Source organism: Manis javanica, chromosome 17, assembly GCF_040802235.1.
Source record: "Manis javanica isolate MJ-LG chromosome 17, MJ_LKY, whole genome shotgun sequence".
NCBI classification, from domain to species: domain Eukaryota; kingdom Metazoa; phylum Chordata; class Mammalia; order Pholidota; family Manidae; genus Manis; species Manis javanica.
Window position 1 is genome coordinate 11,135,421 of NC_133172.1, and position 22,315 is coordinate 11,157,735.

Below are 22,315 nucleotides of genomic sequence, written 5' to 3' on the forward strand. Positions count from 1 at the left end.
GCAAAAACCCACTGAGGTTCAGATCCTTCTGCTTTCTAGGCTACAGTTTGGGAGGTGACTGCATCGTCCAATGAGAATTGCTAATTTCTTCTAGGGACCAATCCCGGAAGGTGCTCCTGTTGCTAGGTGCCCAGAAAGCACAGACCAGAGAAAGGCGGGGCTAGAGGAAAAGCTTGTTGCTAGGGTACTCAGCGCCTCTTTCCGGAGCGCCACGATTGCGCTTGCGCAATGTCGACGCGCGCGCCGGCGCGCCGCTGTTTGAAAGGCCCACAGCCTCGCGCGCTTGCGCACTGAAGTGTGCGCGGGGAGCAGGGGAGCCGCCCACTCTGGGAGCAACCCACTCCTCGCCCCACAAACTCGAGCCTTCATGCTTTGGGCCAGGCGAAGCGCACGACATTGACATGCCGGAGATCCGCTTCCGCCATGTGGTGTCCTGCAATAGCCAGGACTCGGTGAGGGACTGGCGTGGGGGAGGTTGGAAGACGTAAGGGAATTCAAGAAGGGGCTTTATACGAACTTTGGGAGTGAAATAGGGAACTTCACGGAATTCTGTAGAGGGTCATGGGGAATTTCCAGGAGGGCATAAGGGAATTCTGGGAGAGATGTGGAATACGGGAGTCTGTGGAGCTTTCAGAGAGAAAAGGAGGAAGAGGGGAGCTTCCATGGAGAGCCCATAGGTGAACTTCCAGGGGAAAATGTAGGGGACTCAAGGCAGCGTGTGGTGGGTTAACGGGGACTTTTAAATCTGGGGGATGGAGGAGGGCCCAGGAGCACTCAGGAATAATCTGAGAGCTGGGGACCTAGCTTTCTCTCCCCCTACCCTAACTTTTCTCTTCCCACTGTTATTTCCAGACACACTGTGCAGAAAACCTTCTCAAGGCGGACACTTACAGAAAATGGCGGGCAGCCAAGGCAGGCGAGAAGACCATCTCTGTGGTGCTCCAGGTGATCCTGCTCTCCCCCTAGCTCCTTAATAGGAATCTGCAGACTCAGGGTCCAGACACTGCTCCTGGCCCAACTGGCAGTGGTTTAGGGCAGTTTCTCTACTGGAATTTAGCTTCCTTACGTGGAAAATGGGTAGCGTGATCGCTGTGCCCCTTAGCAGAGGAGAAAGGTAATCCAAGGACTAGATCAGGGATGACCAGAGGAGTCAGTGTGCAGCCTGGATAGGTTGCTTCTACCTTCTGGGCCTGAGTTTTCTTGACTGAACCCAACTGAAACATTGCCATGGATCCTGTCTCCTAAAATCAGTGTGCTCAGGGCTAGAAGGTGTCTCTGAAGATCAACTAAGTCAATCAACCTTGTTTTAAAGGTGGGGAAACTGAAGTATAGGGAAGAGAAGTGAAGTGGCAGGTCTAAGCTACCGTTTCTGCAATGCCTGCCGTTTCTGCGTGTCGTACTGCTCTCACCCAATCTGCACCATGGCCTGTGTAGTTGGAGGGAGGCAAAGAGGAAAGGGTGGTCTGACCCCAGATAGTTACAGAATTCCAAACAGGCTGTTTCTATGAGGGGCAAGAAACTGGTGGGAGAAGATAGCTATATGTGTCTTAGGCATCTGCTCTTTGCCAGGTACCATTTTACCTGCACAGTCTTATTGTACTGGCCTGTTCTACCTGCACAATCTAACAGTCTTCACAGGAGCCATGTGATGATGGGGCCATTGTCATCGTTAATAAATGGCAGTGCTAAGACTCTCCCATTGTTGGTGCTCTTAACCACTTTGCATACTGTTTTGTGTTTGCATGCTGGTTTGCTTGATTTTGGCCATATTCCTTACTTCTGAATATAGGAGTCTTTGGAGAGGGATATTGGGGGGCAAGGCTTACATGATCGTGTTGAACGTATTCTTGGTCTCTCGCCTGCTGGTTCTGGAAAAGTTTTGGGTCATAGAGCTTTTTGAGAATTAGAGAGAAGCTGAGGTTCTCTTCCCAGGAAAAATATACAGACCTATGAGTCTCTGAATGATTTAAGAAGTTTAAACATCTCCTGAGTCCCTGATATAGTAATAATAATGAGAGCTAACATTTATTTAACATTACAGCTGCCAGTCATTTTTCTAAACACCTCACATGGATTAACTCATTGAATCCTCATAAAAACCCTATGACCCGGAGTCTGTTATTATCCCTATTTCACAGATGAGAAGCTGAGGTCCAGAGAGATTATGCAATTTGCCCAGAGCTGATGTTTTAAACTGAGGGGGAGACAGGTTGCTGAAGATTTAGTCTTGGAGCCTGGATTCAAGTCCGTATCTCTCCTTTCTATTCACTCTGTGACCTCAGGCAAATTTTTCATTTCTTTGAATGTGTTTTCTTCTTCTGTTCATTGGGAATGATGAGCTCTAAGCCTGGGGTTATTGTGAACATTTGGTGACATAATGTCTGCAGAAGTGCTCTGTCAACACGCAGGTGTTTGTGCAAAGGGAGGGATTCATGTTTTTATTATGTTTTTGTTATTCATGTTCTTATTATGGGTGACGATTCTGCCGGGCTCTCATCTGATCAGGTGACCCCAGGAGAATCACATTCCGTTCTCTACCCCATTTGCAATGGGAACAGAGGGACGAGAGGCAGAAGAGACAGGCCATGGGGCTGAGAGAGCCCGAGGGGCCAGAGCGGCATAGTGTCTCTGGGAGATGCTGCAGGGAGATTTGCAGCTGTCACTAAAATGGGAGAGGATGGATGAGACATTCTGTCGGGATGGCCAGGCTTGATGTGACATCAGAGGTTTGGGGATCCAAGGGGTGGCATCTAAGAGGTGGGGATTGGCGTTGGGGACAGAGGTGTGGACGTTGTCAGCACAGAGACAGGACTGTAGGCTTAGGAGTGGGTGGAGTCATAGGTTCATTCACTCATTTTAATAATTATTTATGAAGCATCCTTTCTAGGCAGGCACTGTTCTGGGTCCTGGAGCTAAATGGCAATGGACACCTCAAGACAAAAATGCCAGTCCCGTGGAGCATGAATGTGTTAGTAGGGAGAGACTGGGAAATCTACATAAAGCATACATCAGCTGATGAGTACTGTGGAGGAGAATGAAACAGTTACGAGCAGTAGGGGATGCCTCAGCTGGGGGAGGAGGCAGTGGCAAAAGGCTTGTATCTAAATGGATCTGGGGAGACCTCCCCGAGACTATGACATTTGAGCAGTGAACTAAGCAAATTAAAGAAAAAAAACATCTAGGGAGGAAAACCAAACTCCAAGACAGGCAGGTGCCTGGAGTGCTGGAGGAGCAGCAAGGAGGCCATTGGGGGTGGAGGGGAGCTGGCCAGGGGAGAGGGGTAGGAGCCGAGTTACTGGGATCAGGGTGGAGGGCCCCCAGCACACTGAGGCCCAAAGACCATTATACGGATTTAAGCTTTGACTCTGGTTGAGCCGGAAATCACAGAAGGGCTCTGAGCAGACAAAGAACAGAATCTGACTTAGGTTCTCACAGAATGCTTCTGCTTCCACATTGAGAATAGACTGTAGGGAGCAAGTATAGGACCAAGCAGCATGGTGGCGGTTGTTAATTTACTCCACGTTAGAGACCCTTCGGAAAATCAGATTGCACCTGGTGGTTGCCCATATGCAGGGTGACCCCAAATTCACCCAATTCTAATTTTGATTCTTTTGAAGCAAGTGATAAGGCAGAAAATCTGGACACCAAGACACGTAGACTAATCTGTGGGTTTTTCTACTACCCTGTAGTTTTTCCTCCAAACACTATTACGCAGCACCTGGATAGTACCACAAGGATAATACCTCTCCTGTGACAACCCCACACACCTGGTTTCCTTGTGGTAGCCAGAGGAGGCTGTGGCACAAGCCCAACACCTGCTCCCAGGAGGGGAGTTCCAACCTCTTTGCTAACCACTCCTGGGCTGGAGGGGATGGATGGGACCTGGTGCCCCGCTGGAGGTGTGTTCTTTAGAAGAAACGTTCAACAGCAAGGTGGCACAGTTTCCTCTTTGTATTTCAGTGGTTTCTAATCACCGAGTTTGCCATCATGGTGTGTCAGAATTTTTTTTACCTTCTTTTGATGTGTAACGTGGGCACAGTGATGTGCGTAGTTGATTGAACCCTCAGACGCCACACCAGATCAAGTAACAGAACGTGCCCAGCCCCTCCCTGTGCTCCTTTCTGTCACTACCCGCCACCAGGGCAACCACGATCGTGACTTTTAACATCCAAGACTGGTTGTGCCTGCTTTTGAATTTTATATACATGGAATCATGCAGTATATACTTTTGGGTCTGGCTGCTCTCATTCAGTGTTCTGTGTCTTATTTTTATCTTCATTTCTGTATAGTATTCCATTGTGGGAGATACCATTATGTGTTGTTAACTTTCCTTTTTGAATGGGCATTACATGCATATGATACAAAATTCAAAAGAGGATACACTGGAAAGAGAGTCCGCTCCCCCGTGCTCCCATGCCCTCACGCTCCCTCCCAAGACTCCTGCCACCCAGTTCTTCTCCTGAAGCAGCTACTGTTACTAGTTTATCATGTGGTCCTCCTGGGTCCCTCTGTACACATGGAAACACATCTATCCACCCCCTCCACCCCTTTTAAAAAGTACAGAGTATACACACTTTTCCCCCTCTTGCTTTTTTCCAAATAGTATTTCTTGGAGACCCACTGTCTTTGCATAAATTCTGCCTTGTTCTCTTAAAGAGTGCATAACATTGCCTTTCACGGATGTGGAGCGATTTTTTACCAAGATGTCTTTCAGGAACTTTGCAGGCCTTCTGGGTCCTATTTGTTTCATTGTTGTGAATCGTGTCTTCCTGAGAAATCGTGTCAACTCGGCCACACATGACAGTCATCTTGTGCTTACGTCCTCTCCTAACATCTGACACATACTGAACACTCTCCCTTTTTTTTGAGATAAAATTTATGTAACACAGTTCACCATTTTAACCACTTAAAGTATACGAATCAGTGGTTCTAGTCTATTGACAGTGTTCTGTAGTTGTCACCACTGATTTAGAATCTTTTTATCACCCCCCACAAAAAACCCACAACCATTGACCGGTCACTCCCCGTGCCCGCTCCCCGCTGTGCTCCTGGCAACCACTGATCTGCTTTCCGTCCCATTGGATTTGTCTATTCTGGGTGTTTCATATGAATAGGATCGTCCAATATGTGGCCTTTTGTGATTGGCTTCTTGCACTTAGCATGTTTTGAGGTTCTTCCATGTTGCACATGCATCAGTATTTCATTCCTTTTCACAGCCAGATACTGTCCTCCTGTACGGGTGTGCCATCCAGCATGTATCCATTCCCATGGTGGTGGACGTTTGAGTTGTTTCCATGTATACTTTTATCACAACCAATTTATCAGAAAGAAGAAACACAGGGAATATTAGTGTACATTTAAAGTAGAAATAGTTACACATGCAAAAAGAATAATTTAAAATACAAATATGGACATCCCACTAGATGTAGGGGCTTGTACTTTATAATGTGGGAGAGGTGAAGATGTTGAGTTTTTATCTCAAGGACTGAAACAGGAGAGTTGAGAAGGAGTGTTGGTTTATAGTCTGAATTTCTCTGCCAGTCCTTAGCTGTGTGTCGTGATCTGAGCCTCAGTTTCTCCATCTGTAAAACTTGGATAGTAACAGACCCTTCCTCCTAAGGTGGTTGTGAGGATTCAGTGATGCCTGGCCCAGGAAGAGCTTGGCCAACTGTGGTAGATAGATAGAACAATGGCCCCAGAAAAGATGTCCATGTCCTAATCCCCAGAACCTGTGAACATGTCACTTTACCTGGCAAAGGGAACAATTCAGATATGATGAACCTAAGAATTTTAAGATGGTGAGATTAGCCTGGATTAGCTGGGGTGGGGGCAGAGTGACCACAAGTCTCCTTACAAGGGAAAAAGGAGGCCGGAGAACCAGAGTCACTGCAGCAGACGTGACCGTGGAAGCAGAGGCTGCAGCGATGCCTGGGCTGGCTTTCGAGGTGGAAGAAAGGGCTTCTAGAGCTGGAACCCTGGCAGCTTCTAGAAGCTGGAAACGAGGCAAGGAGACAGTCTCCCCCAGAGCCTCCAGAAGGAACACAGCCCTCCTGACACTGACTTTAGACCAAATTTTAGACTTCTGATCTCCAGGTCTGTAAGGTGTGTTGTTTTGGGCCAGTACGTCTGTAGTGGTTGTTACAGCAGCAGTGGGAAGCTAATACACTGAGCACTGGGCACACAGCGAGCATTTGAGGGTGTTAACCCGGATGATCCCTTTGTGACAGAAGGCGACACCGAGGGGATGACTCACCAAAGCCACTTGCCCAGGAAAGGCAGAGCCGAGTTACAGCTCAGGGGGCATCTGTTCCTTTGGCAGATGGTTACTGGGGACTCGCTGCCTGTCTGTCCATCCATCCATCAGGAATGTACTTGAAGGACTTCCATGATAATAGTATCAGCTGACATTCTGGAGTGTTGGCTCTGTGGTAGGCACTCTTCAAGGGCTTTGTGTGTATTGCTTGTTTGAATCTTAACAATACCTCTGTGAGGTAGAAGTTGTTACTATCCCTGTTTTACTGGTGAGGAAACTGAGGCACAAGGGGTGAACTGAACCCATTTGCTCCAGGATCACACAGCACTAAGTCAGCAGACCTGGAAAGGACCAGACACTTCTGGGTGTTCAGGACATTATAAGGAATGACTTAGATATTATTTTAAGCCTGTTCTCACAGAGCTTAAAAGTCTGGTGGGGAAGACAAATGCTAGACAAATACAAATAAAAAATGGAATGATGTAATATATATCAACTGGTGAGACTGAAGACACATAAAGCAGAATTAGGAGATAGGGAGGCTATTTTGGTTGGTCTGAAGAGGTGATATCAGAACAGACCTGAATGACGGAAGGAAGCCGTGGGAAGGCTGGGGGGAAGGGTAGTCTCAGCAGGAGGAATGGCAGGTGCAAAGGCCCTGTGGTGGGGGAAGACCTGGCTTTTTCTCAGGACAGAGGGAAAGCCACTTTGACTGGAGGAGAGCCATCAAGTATGGCAGGAGGCTGAGAAGTCAGACTAGGACTTCTTGTAGCCTGGACAGCAGCACACACTGTCCCTGGTGCCGAGAGCTGGAAGCAGCAGTGGAGGCGGGAGTCGCCAGGAGGCCAGCCTGGCTCAGCCTTGGGAAGGCCCTTCCCTTAGCACCACCTCTTTCTCCAGCACACCCGCAGTGGGTGGAGGAGCACACGTGGCCTCTAGCCAGCCTACCTGGGCTCCAGGCCCAGCTCTGCCACTCACCAGCTGTGTGATCTTGGGGAAGTTACGTAACCGCTTCCTGCCTCCATTTGCTCATGTGTTAAACAGAGATAATAATAGCCTCTGCCTGGCAGAGCCGTTGTGAGGAGAGAAGACACAGGTGTCACGCATCCGGCACGACGGGAGCGCTCAGGTGTTTGCTGCAGCTGTGGTGTTATTCTGTCATCTCAACTCCCTGTAGAAGGAGGGTTATTATGACAAGCCTCCTCTTTCACACCAGAGGAAACTGCTGCTCAGGGAGCTTATACTTCAGGGGTGCACAGCTTGGACATGGCAGGGATGGATTTGAACCTGAGCTTGCTCGCCCCAAATCCAGGCTTCTTCCTCCCACATGGGATGGTCCTTTTGTAGCCATGTGCAGGTGCTGTCGGGGCGACCTCCTGACTGGGAGGTGACAGGGCAGATCGGAGCATCAGATCATCCCAGGGGCAGTGTGCGGTGGTGGACTAGGTATCTTTGAGGCCAGTGGTAACTTGTCATTCTAGGGTCCGAGTGAAAGAGCCCCACATTGAGAAGCAGGGCTCTTGCCCAGCCATTCCTGACTGCCTCCCACTCCCATTCGGTTTTCTTCCTGTGCCTTTAACTGTCAGCAGGATGGCAGTACCTTTGAAGGAAGCCTTCCTGCAAATGGCTCTTTTCTTCTTTTGACAAATAATTATTGAGCACCTCCTAACTGACAGTGGTAGAGTGCCTGCTACAAGCCATGTCCTATGGCCCTAGTATTTATGTGCCTAATCCTAGATCTGATTATCCCTGTTTACAGGTGAGGAAACTGAGGCTCCAGGTGGTTAGCTCACAAGGCCATAGAGCTCGAGTGTGGCTGAGCTGGGATTCAAACCTAGGAGTCAGTGGTACAAAAACCTAGACCAGGCCCCCACCCTCAGGGAGCTCCCATGGAGGCTGGTGTAACAGGGGGTGGGGGTGACAGGTGTGCCACTTGTCTGCATGGGCATTTTGATTAACTCTGGCCCATGGCCTGTGCTGTGTGCAGGAGACTCAGTAGCACCACTCCAGCCTGGCGCCCAGTCACAGAGTTGACACTGCAAGGAGACATGGCAGCCCAGGAGGGGCTCCTCTGGCTCCTGAGGTCCCACACTGAGCCTAGGGGCAGAGCAGGCACTGACAGTGGGTGTTCTCTCTCCTGCAGCTGGAGAAGGAGGAGCAGATACACAGTGTGCACATTGGGAATGACGGCTCGGCGTTCGTGGAGGTGCTGGTGGGGAGCTCAGCCGGAGGGACAGGGGAGCAAGACTATGAGGTAAGCCGGGCCTTCAGATGGGCCCCCTGCTGATGCCCACCCCAGATGCCCCCAACACTGCTTCCCCCTGGGCCTCCCGGGTGCCAGGCGGGGGTGGAGATGAGTCACACTGGCCGCTGTCCTCTGGAGGAGCCCAGTGTACAGAGGAGGCAAAGAGCAGACAGATGATAAACTGCATGGGCCAGGGGAGAGACCAAGTTTGCATCATGGCTGCATAAACAACCAGAGGTACTTGTTTATTCCAAGATTCAGGCACTGCTTGGGGGCAAAACTGTTTTTCTCTGGTCCCAGAGGTTCTCACAGATGCCCTGGCAAATTGAGATTCCGCAGTGTTTGGGACGCTTGTGTTAGTCACTTTATTTGTGACAGATATTTACAAGAAGGAATGCCTTTTGCTCTATTATGAATATTTAAAAGGCATCATTCTTTTTATACTGGTTGAATTAGAGCCGGATGGGTGTGATCATAGTTAGTCAGCTGGTTAATCAATGAACTGTTTCTGGGTAAAAATAAACCTACTATAAAAAAGAGAGTTTACCAGTTTTCTACAAGATAGGCTTTTTTTTTCCTTGCAGTGAGAGATTGTTTTTAATTGAGGTATATTTTGCATACAGTAAATGCACAGATTTTAGTGTACAGGTTTTGAGTTTTGACAAATGTACACACCTGTGGAGCCATCCCCCAAATCAAGACGTAGAACCTTGCCAGCATCCCTGAGAAGTCCCCCATTCATTTATCTTATTTTATGAAGAGTCTGTTTGAGTCTTTTGCTTACTTTTTATTGAGTTGTCTTTTAGTCATGGGTGTCAACCATGTGTGGTTTGTTTGTTTTTAGAAAAGTATTGAGCCTTCTGCCATCAAACACGATGTTAGCTGGAGATTTCCTTATAGATTATAGATGTTGTTTATCAGTTGGAGGGCATTTTGTTGAGACCCTTTTTTCTCATGCGTGTGTGTTGCATTTCATCAAGTACTTTTTCTGCTGTACAAGGTACATTTTTAACAGGTAAGGTTTTCCTGTAACAAACATTGTTACTCTCAAGGTTCTGTAAGTTGTGAAAAGGTAAACTGAAGCACATTCTATTTTGAAGAGTTTACTTAAGGAAACCATTTGAATCAGGCAGCCCACACTGAAAATGATCAGGGGTGCTTGGTGGGCAGACTCAGGCAGAGGATTTTATAGAGAAGACACAGAAGCAAAGCAAAGCAATGACTGAATTGGCTATACCTTAAAAGGTTGCCTTATTTGGGCAAATCTAGTTATTTGGCTGTTATGATAGTTGTTCTTGAATTTCATTTTCTCAGATTCAAGAATTTAGTTGGCTGTTTTATGATTAGTTCTTGCATTTCATTTTCTGAAATTCGAGTGCACTGACTCTGGCTTAGATTTCGGTTCTGCAGAGGCTACCTAGGCACTAGAGTCACTCAGTCTAATGACCTCCTGGTTTAACTATTTTAACAAAGTCAACAGTCTATTAAACAGGACTATTAAAAATTTTCCCCATCAGCAAACATTTAGATCAAAATTCTACTTTATAATGATGAAAATAGGATAAATTTAGCTAAACTTCCATCATCTCTGGTAGGTGAGTGCTTATGATTCACTCTTATCTGTCTAGCAAGACGGACCAGCTAGCACAGGGCTTTGTCTTTTTCAAGTCTGAAAATGCCTTATGCCAGTAGTCTCCAATTCTTTCAAGGCTTTTAATTAAACTTCTGCTGGAGTCTTGCGTTTCTGTTTTAACTTCTAGCCAAGACTGAATTAAAGACTCTGGGGCTTACAATGTTTGGTTTCCCCACCCAGACACTAGGCAGGGCTGGAGGAGCCAAGAACACAAAGGAAGAAGGGCAGAGCAGGCTGGGCAGTGCTGCTGCCATCTGTGCAAATCAAGTGTAAGGCACACATAGTAACTGATACCATTTTCTACAAAGTCAACAACTTCTTTTTTATTCCCCTCCAAATTCCATAGGGGAGATCTATATATAGGCTTTTGAGATTAACAAGCTCTAGAGAATAAAGGTTTGATTCTGGAGCCTCCAAGACACTGTTGGATAATAGAACAGTCTGATGACTGGAGTTATTTTCTCCTTAGTGAATAGGAGGAGAGTATGTTCAGAGGAAATCTGCCTCTTAGTGTGGGTAGCAGCTGCCAACCACAGTTTGTGCCTGCCCTTCATTTTAGTCACTAGATGATAAATTCAGCTCCCCTGTCAGCTCCAAGCAGGTCTTTCATGAGCAAGTCAAGGACAGGAAGATGGCTTCCCTTCTGTATAATTTTCTTGGTCTTTGTTTCCTTTTCGTAACCAGAGCTGAGCACAAAGAGACATATAGTTAAATTCTCTGTATTTCTCCACAAAATACTTTTGTTTTCTAATTTTGCAAATCTCACAGCACGTCAGTTAAAAAAGAGACTAAGTAAGTTACAGCACATACCCAATTAAAACTGGCTTAATGCATTAGAACATTTGTTGTGGGCTTCCCTTAAGAGAGAGGTCTAGGCAGACCCACAGCTGATTCAGTAGCTTGACAAAGTCAGTGTGCTTGGTTGGCACCCTTGATTCCTTTGGACTTGCCCTTGAGGTTACAAGAAGATTGCTGCTGCTCCATCCGTCACCCAGTAGCATCCAAAGCAGGAACTGGAGGAAGTGGAGTGGTAGAAATTCAGTAGCTCTCTTCTGCCCTCTGTTTCTCTTTAATGAAGAAGGAAAATCTTCCCCAGAAGCCTTCCTATTAATATTACATTGGCTGGAACTGGTCATGTGCCCTTGAACAAGCCATTGGCAGAGGGATTGGATTGATTAGACCAGTCCTGGTTGATCTCATAGTGCTGGGCACAACTCTGTTCAATTCTTTTAAAAAACTGCCTGATTATGATGAACACACATAATGTAGGAGGGTCATGGGGAAGGCAGTATAGCACAGGGAAGATAAGTAGTGACTCTGTAGCATCTTACTATGTTGTTGGACAGTGACTGCAATAGGGGGAGCACTGGATAATATGGGTGAATGTTGCTCTTGTGAAACCTTCGTAAGATTGTGTATCAATGATACCTTAATAAATAGATAAATAAAGCAAAATTCTATCAATTTTCTCCAAACCCCCCCCCCCAAACTGCCTGGTCAGTTTTGATTGCTGTTTGTTATGTTATCATACTGTCAGAATATGCTCTTATTTCTTTAAACTATCAAACATACTTTTATACTGTGTGTTTGATCATTTCAGTATACACAGCCTTTGTGTGTTTGAGTCTGCAGTTTGTGGTTTCTGTTGATGGGAAGTCATAGCAGCTTGTTTCCGTGGGCCTCATGGGGATGTGTGTGTGTGTTTTTAATTGTTAATTTCTGTTCTTTGGGAATGTATCTGTGGGAAATCTTTGAAGACTTGGTTTGAAGTACTTTCCTCCAAAAAGGATTTGGCCTGATGTCAGGTGATACTGTCTGTGTACATGGGACCAGTTAAAATGTTCACTGTGGGTTTTTCCGTGCAGATAGCTAGTATGAAATTTTGCTTCAAATCCTTGAGAGTACAGACTTAGGAGTAGGGGTTCTCCAGAATATTTCATCTTTTCTCTCCTGTCCTCCTGAGCTAACACCTCCCACTCTCTCCACAAGGCACATATATCCCCCTAATATTCCCATGGAGGGTGTTGCCCCCCCTTTTTTAATTAAAATGTCATTGATACGCAATCTTATGAAGGTTTCATATGAACAACATTGTGGTTTCAGCATTCACCCATATTGTCAAGTCACCCCCCTGCCCATCGTAGTCACTATCAGTGGAGTAAGATGCTATATAGTCATTACTTGTCTTCTCTGTGCTGGACTGCCTTCCCCGTGACCTACCTATACTGTGATTGCAAATTACAGTGCCCTTTAATGAGGGTGTTACCCTTTTGGGGGCCCAGCTCTAGGTGATTTGGTGATAGTCTCTGAGATAGTTCTTCCTTGCATGGAGCCCAGGCTTTGCCCTCTTTCCCCACTGCTGCCACCACCTAGGGCCCCTTAAAATCCAGCTCAGGGTCACCTGCTGTATCAGTCAGGGTCCCACCAGGATACTGAAACCACACTAGTTATTTTAGATTCATGGTTACCAAAGGTTCATGGTTAGCTTCTTTACTATCTTACAGTCTAACTTAACTGACTTAGTATGCTATTTCAAACACAATCTAAAGTGGTTTTTTTCCCCTTCATTCTCCATTCTTTATATATTAGGTATCATATTCTGTACTCTTTGTGTATCCCTTGACTGACTTTGGGGGTAGTTGATTTAATTTTGCAGTTGCTTAGTAATTAATTGGTCTACTTCCTTTACTGTGGTTTTATTTTCCCTGGTGACAGCTATTTAGCCTTAGGAACACTTCCATCTATAGCAGTCCCTCCAAAATACACTGTAGAGACGGTTTGTGGGAGGTACACACTAGTTATTTTAATAGAGAGAATTTAACATAAAGAATTCGTGACTAGGTATTAAACTAAAGAGGCCAGAAGACCAAGTCCCGACGAAGCAGCAGCTGCAGGGAGCGGCCCCACCCCTGGGGCTGAGGGAACAAAAGGATGAGGATGGAATTACTGAAACGCAGATGTTTAGAAACCTGGAGGTGGAGATTCGCTAAGCTGAAATTCAGACCCTAAGCTGGGGGACTCATTCCTGCTGGTGTCCCCGAGAGAAGCTGTTTCTGCAAGCATTAGGGGAGGTGCCAACTAGATTCATCAGCTGCTGCAGCGGAGGAAGCAGAAGCACGTGATGCTCAAACGAGCTGCGGGAAGGAGCACCTCCCTCCCTCCTGCAGCCCGTCGGCCTCTCTCTAGCTCCCCCTGTTGGCAGAGCCCGATAAGGAGCCGCTGGAGAAGCAGAATATGGCCAGACTTGGAAGAACCTGGAAGAATTTAGAGAAGGATCATTCAGATCTGGTAGTGGAAGGAGCCCCCTGGGGCCTGTGTCAGGGAAGAGCTGATGGAGGCCCAGAAGCAAGGGAAGAGCAGAGGCGTTAGGGCAGCTGAGGTGTGGGCTGGATCTGGCAACTCCCCACTCCCTGTAGGGGCCCCTCGGAGGTGTCAGTTAAACCAGCCAGCCCTGGGTTAATATTTAGTGTGCCTTGTTCCAGGTCCTGTTGGTCACCTCGTCTTTCATGTCCCCTTCTGAGAGCCGCAGTGGCTCAAACCTCAACCGCGTTCGCATGTTTGGGCCAGACAAGTTGGTCCGGGCAGCAGCTGAGAAGCGCTGGGATCGTGTCAAAATCGTTTGCAGCCAGCCCTACAGCAAGGTACCTAGGGTGGGAGCTGGGGGTTCCGGGTCCCTGGTCCTGGGCAGGGAGAGAGGTGGGGGGCGAATATCGAGTCCCAGCTGGCTGGGAGGACTGGACAGCCGGTCTCCGCTTGGGATTATGAGGAGGCTGGGTCCTGGCATTCCCAGAAATAGGTTGTGATCCTCCCTGTATGTGAGGCTTCTTTCCTGGAGGATGTGTAGGAAGGGTGAACGTCAAGATCTCAGGGGAATCGCAGGAGGGGGCAGCTGACTTGTTAGAAGTGGCCTAATCGAGTGGGCCTGGCGGCTGACATCGTGGGATCTGGAGTCATTCGCTGGGTTCAGAACTTGGCTCCACCACTTCCTGGCTGTGTGACCTTGGACAGGTGGTTTAACCTGGCCTCAGTTTCCTCATCCTTATAGGGTTGCCGTGAGTTAGGGATGCTAAGCTGTGGTAAAAAGGAGACCTGAGTGCATATGCCACCACCCAGGGTTGGTATGCTTCTGACCCATGGACTGTCCTGGGGGCTGTTCGGCCAGTCATCCGGGCACCCAGGCTCCTTCCGTCTTCTGGCTCTGCATCCAGCTGGCAGAGGGGGAAAGAGCCTGGAGCACTTCTGTGTCTCAGAAGTCGCACAGCACTGGGGCATGCAGGAGTGGATTCGCTTGGATGCCCAGCAGCCTCTGCCGGTTGCTATGAGGCAGAAGAAACTGATGCACGGAAAGGGTGTTGAGCTAAGCCTGGCCCAGAGTTAGGGCTTAATAGCAGCCCCACATTATTATCATCATTATCACCCAGGCACCTCCCTAGATGTGTGTGTCCCTAAGAGGGAAAGAGCCAGAAGGGGTTTTCCCCAAGTGAAAGGGTTTTTGGGCTGGGCCTCTGTTCTTGGCCAAACTCCCTGACTCCCACCCTCCTTTCCCAGGACGCCCCCTATGGCCTGAGTTTTGTACGCTTTCACAGCCCCCCAGACAAAGAGGAGGCAGAGGCCTCACCCCAGGTAAGCTGTACCCACCGCCCCCGAGAGCCTTCTCCCTATACCTCTTCACCCCTGCCTGCCAACAGCCCACCCATCGCACTGACCTTGTGGGACCTTAGAAGGTGACCAAGCTTGGCCAGTTCCGCGTGAAGGAGGAGGATGAGGGTGCCAGCTCCCTGAGACCGGGGGCCCTCTTCTTCAGCCGGATTAACAAGACACCCCTTGGTGAGTGCCGAAAACCCGAGTGCTGGGTGAGTACAGGTTGGGACGTGGGCGCCTGGGCCTCAAGGCGGAGGAGGCTGGGCCTGGACTTTTGCAGTGAACATTCTGTGTCCCGTAGGGTAGAAGCTGGAGGGCCTGAGGGCCCAGATCTCATCCTGGATCCACTTTCTCCCTCTGTAGCCACAGCCAGTGACCCAGCAGGACCCAGCTATGCAGCTGCTACACTGCAGGCCTCTAGTGCTGCCTCCTCAGCTGCGCCGGCCTCCAGGGCATTAGGCAGCATCTCCAAGGTGGGAGCAGCGGACCCTGGAGGGGTGGAAAAGGAGGAGAGAAGCTCGAGGACTCACCTCATCCCACCTTCTCAGCCTCCGGAGCCCCCCAAAGGGAAGAGGAAGTTGGATTTGAACCAGGAAGAAAGGAAGACCTCCAACAAACCGTCAGCCCAGCCCTCACCACCCGCCCTCAAGAGACCCAAACGTGAGCAAACTGGATTCCTCGTTACCGTGGGGGCCCCTGCTCCTGTGTCCTAGGGGAGGTCGGAGCTGGGGGCCTGGAGTCCTCAGTCTGAGGGAAGAGGGGTGGAGCCTGGGCCCCTGAGACAGGGAGTTGGGGCTGGGGGTGTAGTCCTAATGCCAACCGAATCTACTCTTTGGCTTCCCCAGTGCCAGTTCCCACCCGCACCCCAGCCACTGCCCCAGCACGGGGGGCAGTGCCGGGGAAGCCCCGAGGAGAAGGCACGGAGCCTAGGGGATCCCGAGCTGGCCCGCAGGAGCTGGGGAAGATCCTTCAGGGCGTGGTGGTGGTGCTGAGTGGCTTCCAGAACCCCTTCCGATCAGAGCTGCGGGACAAGGCCCTGGAGCTGGGGGCCAAGTATCGGCCGGATTGGACTGCAGACAGCACTCACCTCATGTAGGCCTGGGCCCTCCTCCCCACCCGCTCCCCCTGCTGCTGTGTCACCCTGTCTTCTCCGTCTTACTGTCTCTCTCCCTGTCTGCCTATCTCCCTCTTTCTGTCCCTGACTCTGTGTCCGCCTCTTTAGCTTCTGTATCCTCTGCCTCTTTTTCTTCTCTGATTCCTGCATTTCCCCTGATCTCCTATGTCTTTTTCTGCTTCTCCCATTTCCATCTCTTCTTTTCTTTCTTTTCCATTTCCATCTCTTTATCTCTTTCTCCTGTTCTCTGTTCCCCTTGCCTGTCTTTCCCCTTCACCCCCACATCACACTTAACTGACACCCTCCATCTGTCCCCTGCCAGCTGTGCCTTTGCCAACACCCCCAAGTACAGCCAGGTCCTAGGCCTCGGAGGCCGCATCGTGTGCAAAGAATGGGTGCTGGACTGTCACCGCATGCGTCGGCGGCTGCCCTCCCGGCGGTGAGACCTCTCTGCGCACGGGTGGAACACACATGTACACACATGCTCACACACCGACTCTGCCCCTCCCTCATGCTGGGCAATGCCAGGGGTCTGGAGAGAAACCAGACTAGGGCCTGCCAGTGGAGAACACAGGTGGGCCTGCCCAGACTTCCCAGAGGGAGGGCAGGGGCCAGGAGACTGCAGAGGGGGGAGGGAGGACTTGCGGGGTCCATGGAGGGCGTGCTGAAGCCTGCCTAGGGGAGAAGAAAAGGACACTGCAGGCTGGAGAAAGAGCATGTGCAAAGGCTTAGGAAACCCCTTTTAAGTGTTAGCTGCTCTTGTAGTTATAGAACTAGCAGGATTCTTTTCCTAGAGTCAGTGTCTGAAGAAACTATGAATGTAGTAGCAAAGTCTTTAAAAATGTATTTGCTTTTGTGAATTTTCCCTTGATTGGCAAGCATTCTCCAAATGAGAAACGGTAATTCTCAAAGGGGGAAATTATTTCTGATTTTCTTCCTTCCTGAAATGGGGCATTTCTTCCCCAGGAGGGGTGTGCTCAGTCGTCTAGTGTGGGTGGCTGGGGTGGCTGGGGTGACTGGGGGTCACCCTCTGGAGCTGGGAGGGCGGGCAGGCTGGGAGAGAGCCCATGGCTGCAGCCCTGAGTATTTAGTAAATGACAGCAGGGCCTGTTGCTTCCTGAGCCCCGCCCCCCACCCCCTGGGACTCCGCCATACACTGTTTAAGGACCAGTTCCTCTCCTAGGTACCTCATGGCAGGGCCAGGCTCCGGCAGCGAGGATGAGGGGGGCTCCCACAATGGCAGCAGCGGGGATGAAGCCCCCAAGCTTCCCCGAAAGGTCTGGAGCCCCCTTCCCGGGTGGGGGAGTGTGGATGGGGGCAGGACGTGGCTCTGCTGCGGTACCCACACTCTCCACTCCTGCCCTGCAGGCATACCCCCCACACATGCACAGCCATGCTGCCGCTTCCCTCCTGACTGACCTGCCCTGTCTCCTCAGCGCCCCCAGACCAAAACCAAGCCCCCTCAGGCAACAGGACCCAGCTCGCCTCAGAGACCCCCAAGCCCCGAAGAGACCAAACCAGCTTCACCAGGGCCCCAGAAAGATACCGACACTGAGGGGGAGCAGTCAGGTCAGAGCCTGAGGGAGGAGGGGGCTGTGGGCCTGGGCTCCGTTCTGGGCCTCTGCTGGGAGAAGGCTGGAGGCCCACATTCCTGTATCTCAGAAGGGAAGGAGCTCCAAGCGGGAACTCCTGGGTCTCAGGGAGGTGGGGCTGGGGCCCGGATGATGGATCTGGGGGACAGGGTGGGGGGCCCATAAGATCTGGAAGGTGACTGAGGCTGGGGGCTGGGATGCCTGCATCTGTGCTCCGGTGGGAGGGAGCGTCGTCAGTGTCCCCAGGAAACAAGGCAGGTGCCTCGCGTTGACTAAGCTTCTACTTGCAGAAGGACGGAACAATGGGGCGGAAGATTCTGGGGACACCGAAGATTCTGGGGACACCGAAGATGAGCTGAGAAGGTGGGGTTGGGGCTGGGGAACAGCGTGCCCCCGGCCTTGGGTGGAGGGGGATCTGGTCACACGCTCTTCCCCCGTCCCTCTTGGCTCTCCCAGGGTGGCTGAGCAGAGGGAACAAAGGCAGCCCCCAGGCCAGGGGGAGAATGGCGACGACCCGTATGCAGGGTCTACAGATGAGAACACAGACAGTGAGGGGCCCCCGGAGTCTCCCAGCCTGCCGGTTCCCGAGCTCCCAGGTGGGAATGCTCCCTCCCTCCTGAAGTGGGATTTGTCCCGCAGTTCTCTGCTGTGACTTGCCCCACCTGCCCTGGGATCGCTGCCACTCCTGTGACTTGTCCCCCGTCTCCTTCCCCTGTGCCCCCTGCCTTTGCTGCCACCTCATTCTCTTTGGCCCGTTCCCTTCCCTTGCACACCCTCTGTGACTTCCCTCTCTGTCCCTGTCTGGACCTGCTGTGACCCCCTCCCTCTACCCCAACCAGCACCAGGTGTGACCCTTTCTGCTTCCCATTCCAGGTGCAAACAGCAGCTCCCTCAGACAGGGCTTCACCCTCCCTGGGCCGCAGGATCACCTGGGGGGCCTTTAAAACCTGCGGGTGCCCAGGTCACACACCCCCAGATTGCATTTGTCAGTGGGGGTGGGGCTCTGATCGTTGTTGGGACCAGCCATTTCCACCTGGTTCCTTGCGAGTGATGGTCAGCAAAGTGCTTCGACCCTCCACAGCCCCTGATGGCCTGGAAAGCCATGTTAAAATAGAACGGGGGGCCTTCCTGAAGGTCAGAGCCAGAGAAGGAAAGGAGTGAGGCAGCCAAGGTGAAGTGACAGACTGTAAAGTTTCCAATTCAGGCCATTCCAGGCTAATTAAGTGGCACCAGCCCATCTGTGATTTACCTCATGAAAGTAAACACATTGCAATGATAATAATTGTGTCTTTCACCACTAAAGAAAATTTGAAAAGCTCTGGGGAAGGCTCTGATGGGCCCGGCTCGGGACCACGTGTGTCATCGATTTCCCTGCTGGGGTGTGCGTGAGCCTCTCCAGCTCTGCGCCGGCTTCCCTGTCTTGCCTCCAAGTGTTCTGTGGCTCCTGGCTGGTGCCTTGGAGCTCCAGGGGCCTCCCTCTGGGCTCTTCTGCCCTCTCTCCTGCAGACTTCTTCCAGGGCAAACACTTCTTCCTGTACGGGGAGTTCCCTGGGGAGGAGCGGCGGAAGCTCAGCCGATATGTCACAGCCTTCAGTGGGTCAGTCTCTGCGTGGGGCGAGGGGTGCCAGGCCCAGGGCAGGGGGTGTGGCAGGTTGTGGGAAGGAAGGCAATGGGAGGATGGGGAAGGGCATGTGGCTGTGGCAAGACGGTGCATGGGTGAACGGGGATCCACAGGCAGCCTGCAGGGGACACAGGTGGAGACACAGAGGACAGCCTTTGAGAATGGTTGGGGAGGAGATCAAGAGACAGGACAATGATTCTCTGCCTCTTTTCTTCTCCCACCAGCGAGCTTGAGGACTATATGAGCGACCGGGTCCAGTTTGTGATCACAGCACAAGAGTGGGACCCCAGCTTTGAGGAGGTAAGCCCCAGAGGGGCAGGGAGAGGGAGACCCAACCCACCCTTGCATCCACGCCACCCCCTCCTCACTCACGTGTCCCACATGCACGCCACCCCACCCTGCAGGCCTTGATGGACAACCCCTCCCTGGTGTTTGTCCGCCCACGATGGATCTACAGTTGCAACGAGAAGCAGAAGTTACTTCCCCACCAGCTCTATGGGGTGGTGCCCCAGGCCTGAGGGGTATGCTTACCACCTGTGTGCACACACCGTGCAGGAAGAGTTTAATAAAGGTGACTTGGTTTGGAGCAGCTGCCCCTGCCACTCAGGAGCTCCCAGAACCTCCAAATGGCTTTTTCAGTTTTCTGCCCTAAGTTTGATTTTTGCTTCCTTTCTGAGCGCCAGGTCTCTGGGCGGCCTTAGGACTTCTTTCCTGGGGTCCTGGGAAGAATGAAGGGCTCTCTGCCAGGAGTCTGGTAGGGAAGGAGCTCTTGAAATTTCTCCCTGGCATTTCTCCCGTATGGTGGCAGGTGGCAGGGAATTGGGGATCTGCCACTCAGCACTACCTCTCAGCTGGTTCTGACCCTCTGAGCCCATTCCTGTGTCTTGGTGGGTCTGTGGGTCCTGGCTGGAAGCCTGGATGCTCATGGGCTGTGCCTCTGTCTTGAAGACTTAGCTGCCCTGCGCCAGGAGCATCTCCCTTCTCTAGGGCTTTCAGAAGCTGTATAACTGTCACCAGCATGGCTTTATATCACCTCATTTGGAGGTAGAACGGGGAAAGGAGTATTTCAATCAGCCCGCCCGAATCCTGAGCCCCCTTCCAGGCTCCACCATGTTTAAGGTGGGAACTGAGCTGTTTGAGAGTCAGGGCAGAAGATGGGATGGTGTTCTAGGCTGGGGCTGGCATGGGCAAAGGTCAGGAAGTGGGCACTAGCCTAGTGCCTGGGAGCAGCTGAAGAAGCACTGCCACCTTTGGTGAAGAGGCTGGAAGGGCAGATCTAGCTGGATAGGTGGGCATAGTCCTTGAAGAAGTAGTCACTGGACATGGGTGGCTATTTAAATATTCAGTGAAATGGAAAATTCACTTGGTCACTCTGGCCACATTTCAAGTGCTCTGTGGCTACTGGAGTCTGTAGAGAATATTTCTATCTGTAGAAAGCAAAAGGATACTACCCTGAAGGGCTGTGAGCACCATACCGGGAAGCTTAGACTTTATCCCGGGGGTGGGAGGGCAGGAAGGGGTTTGCTTGAGTGGGGCAAAGGGCAGGGTCAGGGCTCTTTAAATTACCACAAATTTAAGTACCCTAAAACAATAGGAATTTTCAGTCTTCCAGGTCTAGAGGTCTGAAGTCCTAACGGTCTCACTGGGCTAAAACTCAAGGTGTTGGCAGTGCTGAGTTCCTTCTGGAGCCTCTGGGGGAGATTCTGCTTTCTTGCCTTTTCCAACTGCTAGCAGCTGCCCACATTCATTCCCTGGATATTCAAAGGCAGCAATGGCCAGTTGTGTCTTTCTCACACTGCATCACTCTGACACGTAAAGATATACTTGTGGTGACATTAAGCCCACCTGAATAATCTCTGTTTTAAGATCAGCAGATTAGCAAATGTAATTTCTTATGCTACATTAATTCTCCTTTGCCATGTAACTGGTCATTGGTTCTGGGGATTAGGGTGTAGACATCATTGGGAGAACGCTATTCTGCCTGCCACACCCACCATGTGTGAGTCACTGGGGCTGCAGTGCAAATAGGGGTCCTCACTCTTACGGGCCAGACAGTCTGCTTGGTAGAGAGACAGTGAGTGTATCCCAGTGAGTGTGTCATGCAGCACCGGGAAGTGACAAACGCCATAGAGCAGATAGAGCAGGGCAGTGTCATACACTGATCAGAGTGATAGGCAGGGTGGGGGTGGTTTAGATTGGGTCATTGGGAAAGGTGTCTGAGGGGACTTCGCCCTCTGCAGGAACTGGGCAGAAGTAAGGGAGTGTCTGGGGGAACCATTCCAGGCAGAGGAAGAGCAAGTGCAAAGGTCCTCAGGCAGGACATGTGAAAAGGTATCAAGAACCCCAGGATCCACTCTGACTCAGCACTGTCCCAGTGGTTGTGGGAAAATCCCATCTTTCCTTGCCTCAGTTTCCCCATTTGTACAAGGTTAGGCCAGATGAACACCTCTCAAAGGAGTCTGTGTCCTTGAAACATTTGTTGGTGGTGGTGTTGCTCTGGAGGAAGTATTCCAGTACAGCTCTGTTTGCAAACATGGATACAAGCCATACCGCAGGTTCGGAAGAGGGACTTGAATCCTTACCCTCCCTTCCCGTTCCCCTAAGGCCTTGCTGACCAGCAGTGGCCTGCTGATTTCCATTCGCCTGCTTGGCTCCACGCCTTATGTTGGAGATTCCACTAACCATCTCTTATGCCATCCTCCACGTTTCAGATCTCAGCTCAAACATTGCCTCCTCAAGAAGGCCTTGCCTACCCCTCTATGTAATAGTACATGCCAGGTGTACACTCTCATAGCACTGTGTTTCTGTCATAGTTGTAACTTGATTTGTTTATAGTGAAATTTACCAGTCTTTGCCTCCATGGTTTGTAGTTTTTGAGTCTTAAAGATACTTTCTCTACCTTGAGGTTACTAAGAATATTCTTTATTTCCCTCTAAATTTTTTAGTTTCGTGTTTCGAATTTAGATCTTTAATCACTAGAAACTTATTTTTGTGTATGGTGTGAGGTAGGGATTGATACTAGTTTCTACAATGCTATAATAAATTGCCACAAGATTAGTGTCTTTAAACCACATGTCTGTAGTCCAAAATCAGCCTTAGGGCTAAAATCATGTTGTTGACAGGACTGTTTCTTCTGGATGCTCCTGAGAAGAATTCATTTCCTTGCCTTTTCTAGTCTAGAGGCTGCTAGAATTCCTTGGCATTCCTTGCTCCCGG

At 50.5% G+C, this 22,315-nt stretch overlaps 1 protein-coding gene across 4 annotated transcripts; it reads left to right on the forward strand.

Moving 5' to 3' along the window:
• Positions 1-271: 271 nt before the first annotated feature.
• XRCC1 (X-ray repair cross complementing 1) lies at positions 272-19,737 on the forward strand. Of its 4 annotated transcripts, none has more exons than XR_005059739.2 (17): positions 272-452; positions 853-945; positions 8,397-8,507; positions 13,614-13,772; positions 14,680-14,754; positions 14,853-14,958; positions 15,136-15,245; positions 15,321-15,432; positions 15,618-15,864; positions 16,209-16,325; positions 17,070-17,163; positions 17,323-17,455; positions 17,769-17,841; positions 17,935-18,074; positions 18,782-19,075; positions 19,324-19,399; positions 19,504-19,685. XR_005059739.2 is itself a non-coding variant. In XM_037012374.2 (17 exons), the coding sequence occupies exons 1-17, from the start codon at positions 402-404 to the stop codon at positions 19,615-19,617; spliced, it is 1,902 nt and encodes a 633-aa protein (XP_036868269.2). In that variant the 5' UTR covers positions 272-401; the 3' UTR covers positions 19,618-19,737. The 4 variants fall into 4 exon arrangements, 3 of the variants coding, with proteins under 3 accessions (XP_036868269.2, XP_036868267.2, XP_073081528.1); XM_037012374.2 differs by having other exon boundaries at positions 18,985-19,075; positions 19,504-19,737; XM_037012372.2 differs by lacking the exon at positions 8,397-8,507 and having other exon boundaries at positions 18,985-19,075; positions 19,504-19,737.
• The last annotated feature ends 2,578 nt before the right edge of the window (positions 19,738-22,315 follow it).